This window comes from Sipha flava, unplaced genomic scaffold (assembly GCF_003268045.1).
Source record: "Sipha flava isolate LNK unplaced genomic scaffold, YSA_version1 179_pilon_pilon, whole genome shotgun sequence".
NCBI lineage: Eukaryota > Metazoa > Arthropoda > Insecta > Hemiptera > Aphididae > Sipha > Sipha flava.
In genome coordinates, this window is record NW_020272149.1 from 1,707,983 (window position 1) to 1,720,917 (window position 12,935).

General features: G+C 33.8%; 1 protein-coding gene across 1 annotated transcript in view; it reads right to left on the bottom strand.

The window, feature by feature from the left end:
- LOC112680664 overlaps nucleotides 1–12,935 on the bottom strand; it is a 171,061-nt gene that overhangs the window by 21,527 nt on the left and 136,599 nt on the right. The window contains exon 5 of the mRNA XM_025550827.1: nucleotides 3,478–3,768. Coding sequence (XP_025406612.1) covers nucleotides 3,478–3,768 — 291 coding nt within the window. The remainder of the gene's footprint in view (nucleotides 1–3,477; nucleotides 3,769–12,935) is intronic.

Genomic DNA, 12,935 nt, shown 5'->3' on the forward strand with positions numbered 1-12,935 from the left:
AACGTATACATATTTTTTTTTTTTTTTTTTTTTTAATATTCAACAAATTATAAATTATTCATAAAAACTATATTATTCCTGTACATGTTATTATTTTTGTATATTACGCTATGAAACATATACCCTATTAACTTTGAGAACCGAAGCGATTAATCAAAAAAAATATACATTTATCTGTATCTATATAGTTCTACCTTTATTGGCTTTCAAGCGTGATTTAGAAGTATTAAAACGTATTTATTTTATGAAATTCACACCTTCTATGGTTTTGATTTTTTTTTCTTTCTGGTTAGGTAATAATTTCTTAAATTTTTTTAATCGAAATGTATTGATTAAATACTAATTCAAAAATAAACATTACGACTAACAATTATTTGGTTTTGGGCTAAAACTCAAGGATTAAGACATTCAACATTCAAGTTATGTTGGAAAATTTGTGTCGAATGAGTCGAACAATCCCGGATGAATTCGATTTAAAACAGTATATAACATTACAAAATATACACTACCAATATTGTATACGTATGCAAAGAAAACGTATGATTCCATCGGTATTTTATACATATTTATATGCATTGTATACACCGTGATCGCTCAGTCTTTCGAAACGTGGCACAAGTATAGATTTGTAATCATACAAAAACGAAAGAATTCCCTAGGAATCGATTGCGCACTCTTGATCCGATAGAAATCTTGAAATCCATACAAACTAAATGTTTTATTCTTCCCCTTGGACTTGAATCTATCGAAATGCTTTACCATATTTGTGTATTTGATCTCATACATCGAACGAGTATTATGCGAACATATAAAACTCGCCCGGAGGGTATATATAACGTTTGCCCAGGCAGCAGCAGTAATAACCGTCGTGTTCGCATATTATTATAGATCAATAATTTTGTTTCAAATTTATTTATTCTTTTTACGACCGTGGGATGCGTAGAAATAAAGACGATCTAGCCACACTATTAACTTCCACACCATACTATTTTGCGTAGAATAGATAATATTCTTTTGGCATTATCCACGGAGTAAACATAGTATTACGTCCTTGTTAGCTATAGTAACCGTTACCGCATAATTTACTGAAGTTAATCCTGAAACTACACTAGTGACTACGATAACTACTTGTATTATCAGAATTATAATGTATAATTTAGAATTGTAAAGCAATTTTAACCAGATGATTATAATCATACTAATCGCTATGTAAGGTTAAAAAAAAACAATATATTAGTTTTTGCGAGTTCTTAAAAATAAATTAGGTGCTTGTTTTGTTTTTTATTGCTTTTTCGCTTTAACTTGATTGTATTTTTTTCTAGCTACAAAATCTAAACTCGGTCGGGTTAACTTGGTTGTGAAGTGCGTAGGTATGCTGCCGGTATACTCTCCGTTATCAGTGAAAAGTTCAAAGGACAGCGTCATTACGCACACAATGCGCTATAGAAAAAGAACCTTTGTATTATAACAGGCATGGTACTTATGAGTATATCCCAATACATATTGACAAAAAACTCTATACTCTTTACGATTGCAATCATAAAGTGATTCTCTTCTAAACTTTGGACGAAAAACCTACGACCTCTTCTGTTCCAAATTTCAAACGTAATATATCATCATCCTCGACTATAAATTCACCATCACACAACGACAAAAATCCAAAGTTATTCACGTAACCAAACCGGTTTGCAGCTCAATGAATTGAAGACAATCCTAATGACGATGTTTTTCCCATGTCAAGCAATAACAACCCATCAGGTGTTATCCATAATACTATTTCAAACCATCCAAACTTAAGTCCATGATAAAAATTTAAACGATATTATTCAAAAATGTATTATCAAGTACGGTTGATATCAACCAACAATTGTTTAAAACTACCCGGTCATACTTAAGTGTTCGTCCCAAAGACCAAGAAAGTTTCAATGCATTCATTACCTTTTTGAGGGAAACGAGTTTTGAGTACAAATCCTTTCTTCCATTACATCTACGCACATTTTGGATAGTAATCAAGAACCTACATTATACGACGCCTACCTCCGATATTTCTAAAACTTTGACAGCCCTTGGTCATACAAACACAAAAGTCTCAAATATATTAAAACTTATTGTTGCTCTACCACTCTTTTATGTGGATCTAAGACCCGCTGAAAATAAAAACGACATTTTTAATATATTATCTCTATTTAATACTCTGGTTAAAATCGAATATCCGTACAAATTCAATCGAGGTCCACCTCAATGCCACAATTGCTAGGCCTATGGCCATACATGTTGGTTTTGCGGTCACCGTTCACGTTGTGTCAAGTGTGGCGACGATCACAAAGGCAAAAGTTAGACAGTCAAATGTGCCATAAGTAGAAGTAATCCATCATTTATATCACTCCGTAAACATCAATCCAGTACCCATTGCATTCCACAAAAACCCAAGAATTCATATCCTTTAAATACAAATTTAAATCTTAATCTTAGGTCCAATCTTACACACATTCTCTTTCTGATGTAGTACACCAACTGCCAACTGAAAAACTGGAGGATATAAAGAAAATTCTCAATGATTAAAAATCTATTATTACTCCAACAATAGCTTTACTGTTGACATTTTTTGAAAAATTATGTTTATCTAAATATACATCCAATCCTTAATTGCTGATATCCACAATTACTCATTTCATTATCTACCTTTACTATCTGTATTTCACCTTTATAATATCAGCTACTTTGACAAATATTGCATACAATTATGGGACTCAAATTGGCATCAAGTTACCGAAAACAAATTAAGATAAATCAAATTATCAGTCGAGCTCTGGCCCAAACTCAACTATTTGAATCGAAAATAAAAGGTTATAATGAACCGACTTAGAGAATTGGCCACTCAAGAGTTACACATGGATACCTAATGGAAAATACCAAACCTCCGGCATGTCCTTCTTACAATTCTTTAATCACAGTTTAACACATCATCATCCACTGCCAAATATTCACGGAGGCCAAAAAGGAGTGCGAAATACCGGACAATCTATACGAAGCTACAGGAATATATGCTGACCCACAAAAAATAATCTCATTTTTAAAAAAAAATTGAAATGTACAATTTAATCTAATTTAATTTATAAAATGTTTTTTTTCTTTAAACATCATTGTAAAAACACCTTAATGTATACAATTATATAATCTAATTGTAAGCCAGTACCATGATGTTGATGCCATAACGATAAAAAAAAAGAAGTACCAGCTATTGTAATAATTATTAATATTCATTCTTTTCCCTATCAAATATTATAATATTAAAATGAATCATTATTTATAACTGTAAGTTATTTAAGTGTGAACTATATGTATACATACATGTAACTGTTGAGCTATACTAGTTTTTACTGAAAGTTCTTAAATATAAAAAAAAAATGTACATATATATATTATATATAAACTCCGCTAGAAAACATTAAGGCAGAAACCTTGTGGGGCACTTACCGTTGAGTATGTGTATGACAGTATTGGCAGGAAACGCGTTGCTCGGCGCGCAGGTGTAGTTGCCGGAGTGGGCACGCGACGCGCGTTCGATGTACAGCGCGCTGTGCTTGTTGGGCAGGTTGGACGTGACGTTCACGCCCCGGTCGATATCGTAGTTGATCATCCGGCTGTCGTGGTACCAGAATATGTACACCGGATCGACGGGACTCTGCCGGACCACGCATTCCAAGTGCAAAGGACTGTTAAGCATCAGATACTTCTCGGAAGCACCAGCTATCTCGGCTTGCGCCTCTGCGAACAGAAAAACCACGAAAAACCGTTACACCATGTCGCACACAGATTTCTCTCGAAACGCGTCTCCAACGACTTTTCCGATCAGTAACGTGCGCGTATGTGTACTCGCGTATGCATTTGTGTGTGTGTGTAGAGTTTAATAAACAGTAGTATACTCATTTGATTCAATTTATTTTTATTCGTTTATAATATAATGTCTCGGGTGGGTTATTATACAATTGTCGATTTCTACGATCCGAATGTTGAATAACTACGAGTTATAGTACAACTAAAATTAACCGTTAGTTCGATACTGTATAATTTACACTTTACCACTATCGATTAGATAAAAAAAAAAAAAAAGAACTGTACAATCGAATCCTCTAAAACAACAAAACGGTAGTAAACGAAAAAAAAGAGAAAAAAATAGACGAAAATACGTTGTCTTAGAGGTACGACCGGAACAAGGAGAAAATATTTTGTATTACGGTTGAAAAGCACGCGTTCCAAAGTATATCGGTCGACTAGGTACTTCCGAAATCGCCGACAATTCAATCGCGGTATCGTTTACCTATACGTACAAGCGAACGCAACCAATTTATCAATTTACTACACACATACAGTGGCGCACTGAAGATTTTTGACAAGAGTATCGAAAATATATATTTCGAGGTACCCACCCACCCCACCAGTAAAATCTGAGTTTAGGCATAGTATAACTCTTATTTTAAAGTGTTTTTCGTTTTTTTCTTACTAACAAAGATACTAAAAATAATTTTTTTTTTTAAATAAACCTAATATTAATTATTTTTCAATTTTCTGGGTATTAATTTACAAGTTTGTATAGCATAATTTTTGAGATTGAGCCCTATTACTTATTCTCATGTGACGCTTTAGTTTTAGGGCAAACATAATTAGTATGTTGATTTAGATAGATGAAAAATTGGTTAGTATTAAATTAAACAAATATTCATACAAGTTCACACAGAACTAACCATTCACCAATTCTTTGAGGGATGTCATCGACCCTCCCTGTGTGCGCCACTGTACACATATAGATGTATATTAATTTTAAAATACTAACAGTGTGCGTACGTGCACGTGTACCGAGTTCGAAACGAAATTCATCTAAAATAAAATCGTTATCCCGCAACCACCCTGATCTTTTCCGTCGATGGTCGGCGCGCTCGTAGGACGTCATCGTGTGTTCGACGCGAATTGAATGACGGCATTACACTCGCGGACGGACGTGTTTCCAGGCATGGCTTCAGAGAGTTATCAGGGGGGGGGAGTCCATTTAAGTACTGTAATAAATTAAAATAAGACTCGAAGTTATATGGAACTTAGGCGCACATCATTACAATATTAACTGATAATAGTTGTTTCCTCAAATTAGTACTAAGACACAGAGTCCGACTACTTTCCTATATTATGGTACACACCTCATATTAATGTCATAATATGGTTTTTTAGGCAAAATAAAATTGTTAGGTAGGTACCTAATTAAATAATCCGGATTTTACAGTTCACAAGGACAAAAATGTGTTAAAAAATTAAAATTTTTGAAAACCATGGGGGGTTCATGGCCCCAGTAGCCGCGCTTGTATGCTGCCCGCGAGAACCGCAACGCGTTCTCCTGTCCGCCGGACGTTTCGAATTGACATCTCCCGCCTGCGCGTCATTAGCCCGAAGGCGGGTGGCTGCACGTTGGATTCGCGTTCAAATGTTAAACGCATATTTCCATCTAGTGTACGTGTGTGTAAGTGTTAATACATGCTTATAATATGAATTAAACATAAAAAAATTAGTGGAAAAAGAAAACGGACGATGTGATTGCCCCTGCTGCCACTGTAATTATACTATCTTATAGGTATCACGGAACACGTTTCTGTGTAAGATTGGAAACTATTAGATGCAACGTTGTATTGTAAATATAGGTATACTGTTAAAATTTACATTTTTTAAGTCCCCATTACTAATTAATTAATTACAAAAAAAAACTAAAAGCGAAAAAAAAAACAAAAATACTTATCAATTATTGAATAAAAGACGTACGTTGCTCTAGTCTTCCTCACCCATATATTAATTTGCAATTTCTATTTTACACTAATATTATTAATTAGTACTCAGTTCCTGCTTTTTCCTGTCCATACTTTCATGAGTCCTGCTTAACCAGTTTTTCCGAGAAGTCAAATTGTTTACGGGAGGGGCTGGCCAAACTTATGAATTGGCATTCTTTTTGTCTTTGATCATAGTTTTTTCACAAGGAACCATGAAAGTATGGGCAGGAATAAGCAGGAATTGAGCACCAATTTTTAATGCAAAAAAAAAATTGCAAAATTTAAAATAGGGAGCTATATATATAAATATTTACTTGAACAAAAGTGAAAAAAAGAGTAAAGACTAGTAAATACAAAAAAAACAAAAAAACACTTCAAAAAACTTTGCGTGGTCACGACTCCAATTCAGGACTGGATACAGGACTACACACGGCACATCGTGCAGCCGTATACCAGTTGCAACTATAGCCGCCGTCGTCAGACGGACGCGGATCGGAAACACCGACTTTCAGCGGCAATCGTTCCAACGTCGGACACAAAAATATTTGGCACCCGACATGTGGATTACACCGTCACGCAATGTATCGGCGAACTATCGCGCGGTCAACGTTCGAAGGTGTCGTTCGTGTGTAGCCGTTGCGGTTCAAACACCGCCTTGATTAGAACAACGACAATGTCTCGCGCGAAACGTTTGCAACCCCTCCCTTCCGCCATATTCAGTCGTATCTGCGGCAGCGCGCCAGGGACGCTATTTGGGGGGAGCAGGGTGTACACTCGCACACTCTGAATTTTTTTCATCTTCAATTATCGGCTATTGGCCCAGGCGTCACTGATACATGGCCTTGCCACATTGACCTTCAGCTTTCCAATCATTAATATTGCCCGTGCACCGCGGCTAATCAGTAATCACTACTAATCATAAAGGTTGGCCTGGTGGTGGGAAAAAATTGGCTTCTTTAATTGCTTGTGCACTCTTGAAAAAAAAAAACTGAAATGGCGATCCTGTAGCGCGCACGAAATAAACCATTGTCGCGTCCGACGCACGTCGTCGGGGGCGGTCGAACGTTCACGGACTGCGCACGACTAACCCTAATCGGTTGTGATGATGGCGATCGTAAAAGACGCGAAACGTTCGATCAACGGCGGTGCAAGCGCGTATTCAGAATTTTATTTCGGGAGGAGTCGGATCAAAATTTATAAACAGCCATACAGTAAAACAAAAAAAATTACATATTATGATTTAAATATATAACAATCTATACAATGCATTAGCTATTGAGTACTAAATAATATATTTTAAACGTTTGGCTCGTCTACTATTTGCAAACTAGTCTAAAATCATATCATCAGTTTGTAAAAATATTTTTATGAATATTTAATAATGCTAAACCAACAAGATGATTCTCTGTAGTTGAATCTATCAAATATGTTTTTAATCTTCGCAGCGTTGAAAAAATGCGTTCGGTAGATGTAGTTGACACAGAAAGTATAGCAAGTACTTTCAGCAGTTGGTAGAGATTAGGGTACAATGTTTTATCACAAGAAATTAAAACGTCCGTGGAAGTAGTTCTTGATGATGATACTACTGAGGTCCATTTAGAAATCAATAAATCGTGCCATATTGTGCATTGAACTGCAGCTCTATACTGTTCGGCGATTGTTATCGACAGCTTTATAAATAGTACCAGTGATTCGCAATATTACATCACGTAGTAAATTTCGTCTATGAGTGGTAATATAAGCTAAGAAAATAAAAAAACGAATTAAAAATCAATAAAATGAAATTTAAGACTTTTGCAGCAATTTTCATGGACCATGGAAATATTTTTTTTAGATTTTCTTAAAATTTCGGAAGGGTTGCAGTCAACTCAGCCCCCCTCCCTACATAAATAGCCCTTGCGGCGGTGGAACGTCGGTTTTTTTTCTGTTCTTTTAACTCGTCGTCGATCCTGCTGCCCGTTGTTTAACGATTGCGTTCCGGCGGAAAAAAAAATGTGCGTCCCCACGTTATTATACACCGTCGGGTTAAATCGTATTCTTTTCGGTGCGGAGAACATTGCAATTGTAATTGCGTGTGGGACAGTAGCGCAATCAGGAATTTTTCATGGGGGGGTCTGACAAAATAAACTAATATACAAATAATAAAAAATTATAATATATATATCTAGAATATGATATTAATATACTATTATACGTACCAAGGGGGGGGGGGGGCCCAGCCCCGGAGTCCCCCCCCCTGGTTGCGCCACTGGTGTGGGACGTTATGAAAGAAATTCAAAACTCGTCAACGGCGAAGCAATCGAAAACTATGTAAACTCGAGTGAACGGGGTTTAATTGTTAATTCGAACGCACGGCGGAAACAAGAGCGTTACTAACGTATCATAGCTGTGCGGTCGAGTTATTTCGGTTTGCGCGCTTTGTAGCTTCACGTCAACGCTGCTAGTTAAAATGAAAAAATTACTCGTTAAATATTTTCAACAAAATACAGGTATATAATTTTTAAAATTTAACTTTATTTTTTTATTTTTGAAACCCTAACACGAGAAGCATTGAAATTTTATTTTTTTTATTTTTTTTTTATTATTGTAATTATTGTACATTGTCGCACAAAGGATTTTCCGGTCTCATGTGATTAACAAATTGAAAACATTATGATCTCGTTAAGGTATTGGAAACAGTTCAGAAGAAAGTATAGAGATATTGACGAGTTTAATATATAAGTAATATTTATTTGGGTTGGCTAATTAAATTGGTTTCAATTCTTCAATTTTGAAAAAAAAGATTTTTCAATTCTTCAAAAAAAATAAAAAAAAATATTTTATCAACCTTGAAACCAATAAAAACATTTAGTGTTTTATTCGGAATTCTATTTAATTTTCTATTTTTTTTTTCAACTTTTATAAAAATTTTACTTCGAAAGAACACTGTCATGTGTTTCGAAATTACTTTCTAAATTTCATAGCAGGCCAGAGTATTTCATATTAACAAAGGTCATTTCTCAACCGGGAGATCGTGAATCCCTCAATGAAGGTTCATATCGGTCAAAAATAATTAAACATTGATGTAGAAAAACAACATTTTATTTACATTAAAAATAAAAAATAAACATAACCTTAATGATAAAAATAAATATAATTACGCTTTAAACTCTGAATAATTAAGTCAAAATTATAAATTTATACGATGTTTGTGATTGTTTAATATTCAAAAGTTTGTTTAGTCGTGGATCGATGTTGAAAACACTTAAATATAAATAATTTTTACATGATAACAAACAACTTCTATATTTAGTTCTTAATGCCACCATGGAAGAGAAATGCCTTTCTCGCATAGATAAAAAGTGGCGAAACTAGTTATTTGTTTAGTTAAGTGTAAGATCATACGAGCGTTGTATTAACGGACGTTACTTTTCCAGTCCCACTAGCTAGGGACAACGTCAGTTTTCATCAAAATAGATGACGAGGAGGTTGCGATTTTTGGGTATACTGCTTTAAAAATTATTCGCAAAAAAAACGAGTGCAAAGAAAATGATGGGTGCACCCAATTCATAGTGAAAGATTATTGCATGGTGATTTTTACACTCTTTGTAGAGCTTTATGAGCTTACGGTGTTATTTGAAAAATCTTCATATAAAGCAGACGTAACCTTCAACCAAACTTCATTTTTTTTATTTCTATCTTTATAAGATTCATCAGACGTGTTCCATAATACTGGTCGTTTTTCAACTTCCGATATTAATTGCTCAGTAGTTTCCATATTGACCAACTGTCTACGACAAACATGTCGCTCCATATTCTTATGTAATCTACATATTTTTATTTTTCTTTATCTTATAATTATTATTATATTATTATTTCTAATTGTTATCTGTAAACATGCAAATATCAACCTCATTAAAATCCCACTTTGTACATCGTTCGACCTGTCGCCGCGGTCGCCAACGGATTTATCCATCGCGTGACGGTACCCCACTGCCAACTCACGATGGGTATAAAAGGCAAAGGAACAGGTCGAACCGATACCATTTACTGTCTCTCCAGTGTTGTAGTAAGACCTTCCCGGGCAGACTTCCACAACATTGAAAGACAGTCCCCCCCGACCTCGACGAACGATATATTTATGTTGGTCAATGGTGTTACAGTCGGAGTTATTCTGGCATTGCATCGATCAACATAACCATCGGTTTATGGGGCAATATTCAGAGTAATTCCGGCATTGCACCAACTGTATTATCGTTCGTTCGAGGTTTCTATTCCCGTCGACTCGACCAGTGATTCCGTTCATTTAGTTGTAATCTCTCCGAGCATAACTTATTATTATTATTAATTAGTGGAATTAAACTCTCCGAGCACAATTGTTATTATAATTTACAGTAAATAAAATCAAACAATTTATTAGTTATAATCTTTTCTTTCTTTCGTGTATTCCACGACTCTCAGAGTCTAAACTTAACAACAACTTTAAGTAAAAAAATTTAATTAAAAATTAATAATATATCACCTTTTACAAGTGAAAAACATCAACTAAAATATTGGAAAATGTACAAGAACGGACGTCAATACAACGTTCTTCTGTCTTTGTCAATTGAATCTAATAATAATCTACATCGCTGATAAACAAATCGTAACGGGCGTTATAGCATGTCTTTTTTGTCATCAACGTTGAACGGATGATAAATCCAACGGACGTCGTATATGTGGTTGTTATGTATAATTATAATAAATTTCAACAACGGACGTCATGACGTAACGTCCGTTAATAAAACGCTCGTGTGACCTTACACTAATGGTTATGATATACCTAATACATTTTGTAACTAGTAAAACAGATCAAAGATTAAATTAGTTCTTTTTTTAGAGGGAGAGTGAGGCATGAAGTAATTGATTTTATTTTTACCCCTATTTTGTAGTCCATAACATTGAACAGGTTGAGAAATGCTAGTATACAATACAGGTTAAATTTAGATGCTTAATATTCTATGATTTTGAATTAGTTCGATATACTAATTTTAGTAAAATATAATACATTATAATCAAAAGAATTAAGCAGCTAATCATAAGTTTAGTTTATCAGCAAGTAAATTAGCAATTTGTATTAGCGTTATTTAGCGGTAGTTAATCGCAGTTAAGAGTCAACGAACCCATAATTTTAGACCTATACATAAGGTATACGAATAGTAATCGAAAAATATGTAAGTAAATGTAATGGTATACGATTTTATCAAATCTAAATTTTATACATTAATACTCGTGTCTAATAATGCACAAATTACCATTCAAATATTATTAAAAAAAATTGTATTAAAAATGTATTATCATTTGGTAATTACTCGTGATATTATATAAATTTTTTTAAGTAAATTTATCGCATGAATATTTATTGTTGACGTTCTACTGCGTGTGGATTAGTCCTTCACAAGGATACAACAGTGCAAAAAAAAAAAATAAAAACCACTTCACGTGTAATACCTCTTGTTTTTAAATAACACGATGTTATAATATATTATTCTTCTTGTCATCGTTTAATCAGTTAAGTTGGTGAAGAAACATACACTGTAAACGTATATTAATATAAATAAATACGTTGTTTTTCTGGTATAAAACCAAAAAAATATTCATTTTAACTTTCCATACGTTAAGAGAAAATGCAAATGCTTATTCCGAGTAATTGGTATCAAACCTGTGAATGGAAGAAAATTAATTGGATATTTATTTTTGAATCAATACATGCAAGATGGGACGGAAAAATCTTTCGGTTTGAATATAATTATCAAGAAAACCACAACTGAAAAAATATATATTTAACATCCAAACTTCGATCTCGATGATTATAATCAATATAAATATATTTGAAAAAAAACTGTTTAGTAAATGTACAGACATGTTAAAATTTTGATGACTATAGTCGCGTTCTCAGGGAAAGTTTTGCAGAATAACAGTCCTTCTCGGAATGACCCGAGAAAACTTTGTCCATCGAAACAACGCAAAAAGTAAAATATAAAAATAAAAAAACCAAAAAAAAAAATTATGGATTGGCATTTCTTTCCTTTTTCTTTTTATTTTTTATTTTACTACTCATTCTAAATTAACACACATTCTGATTTATCCACCTACAGACAGGTCGGTGTAAACATGGACATTTTTTCGGCGGCTTCTTCTCATAACTTTTCCGTTTAATATAAACTTTAACCAACGACGCCAAAGAAGTTTCGGATAGTACGTATAGCAGTTATTGATTGTCGAGGTTGTGCTCAAATGAACAGTTAACGTCAAGGCGTGATATGAACAAATTACGTCTATTTTATTACGCGTGAGCATCCAACTCCCGTTATTCATATTGATAACATACTTTGAATTTGCAAAAGAGCGCGTGAGTGTGATAAAAATTAAAATTAAAATTAAATGTTCCGCAATCTACCGATGTCGCAATGTTATATAGGATAAAAAATAAAAATACAGAAATGATCATCGAATCGCACTAAATAATATAGCACTTGTTTCAAAAATTATATGAAAAATTCACTAAAATATAGATTGAATAGATTTTTCGGATGTATAAACTTTGTGTACATTCTACACCGAAGAAATTCGCCTTGAAGTATAAAAAACTATTATATGATCCATATACATTTTTTTTTCCATATAAGAGAATATGACTCCTTAAATAGATCCCACGAAAAGGATCGGTCCTAGAAACGTAGAAAAAGGGAGTTTAAGGGGTACACCTCCTCTCCTTAGAAATTCAAAAATAAAATTTAATATATTTTTATAGAGTAAAAGAGGTATATAGATTATATAAATGTGAAAATATATAACGTAAAACTCTCCCCAAATTATTTTTTTGCGTACGCGCCAGGACGGTTTACGGATTACATTCAAATACTTAGGTCACACCGCAGCGTTAGATTTGATTATGTACCGGAACCGTTCGAAAATTGAATACAACGATGCTCATTGAAATAACATGACAACGGAGTGATAATATTACATTCTTAAATTAACGTGAATGGCATCAGATTTGGATTTATTTTGTCTTTCTTCATATTTTCTTCACAAGTAAAATATATACAAGTAACACTTGTACATGGGGATTAACTAAACAATACATTTTTCATCGTAAACGTG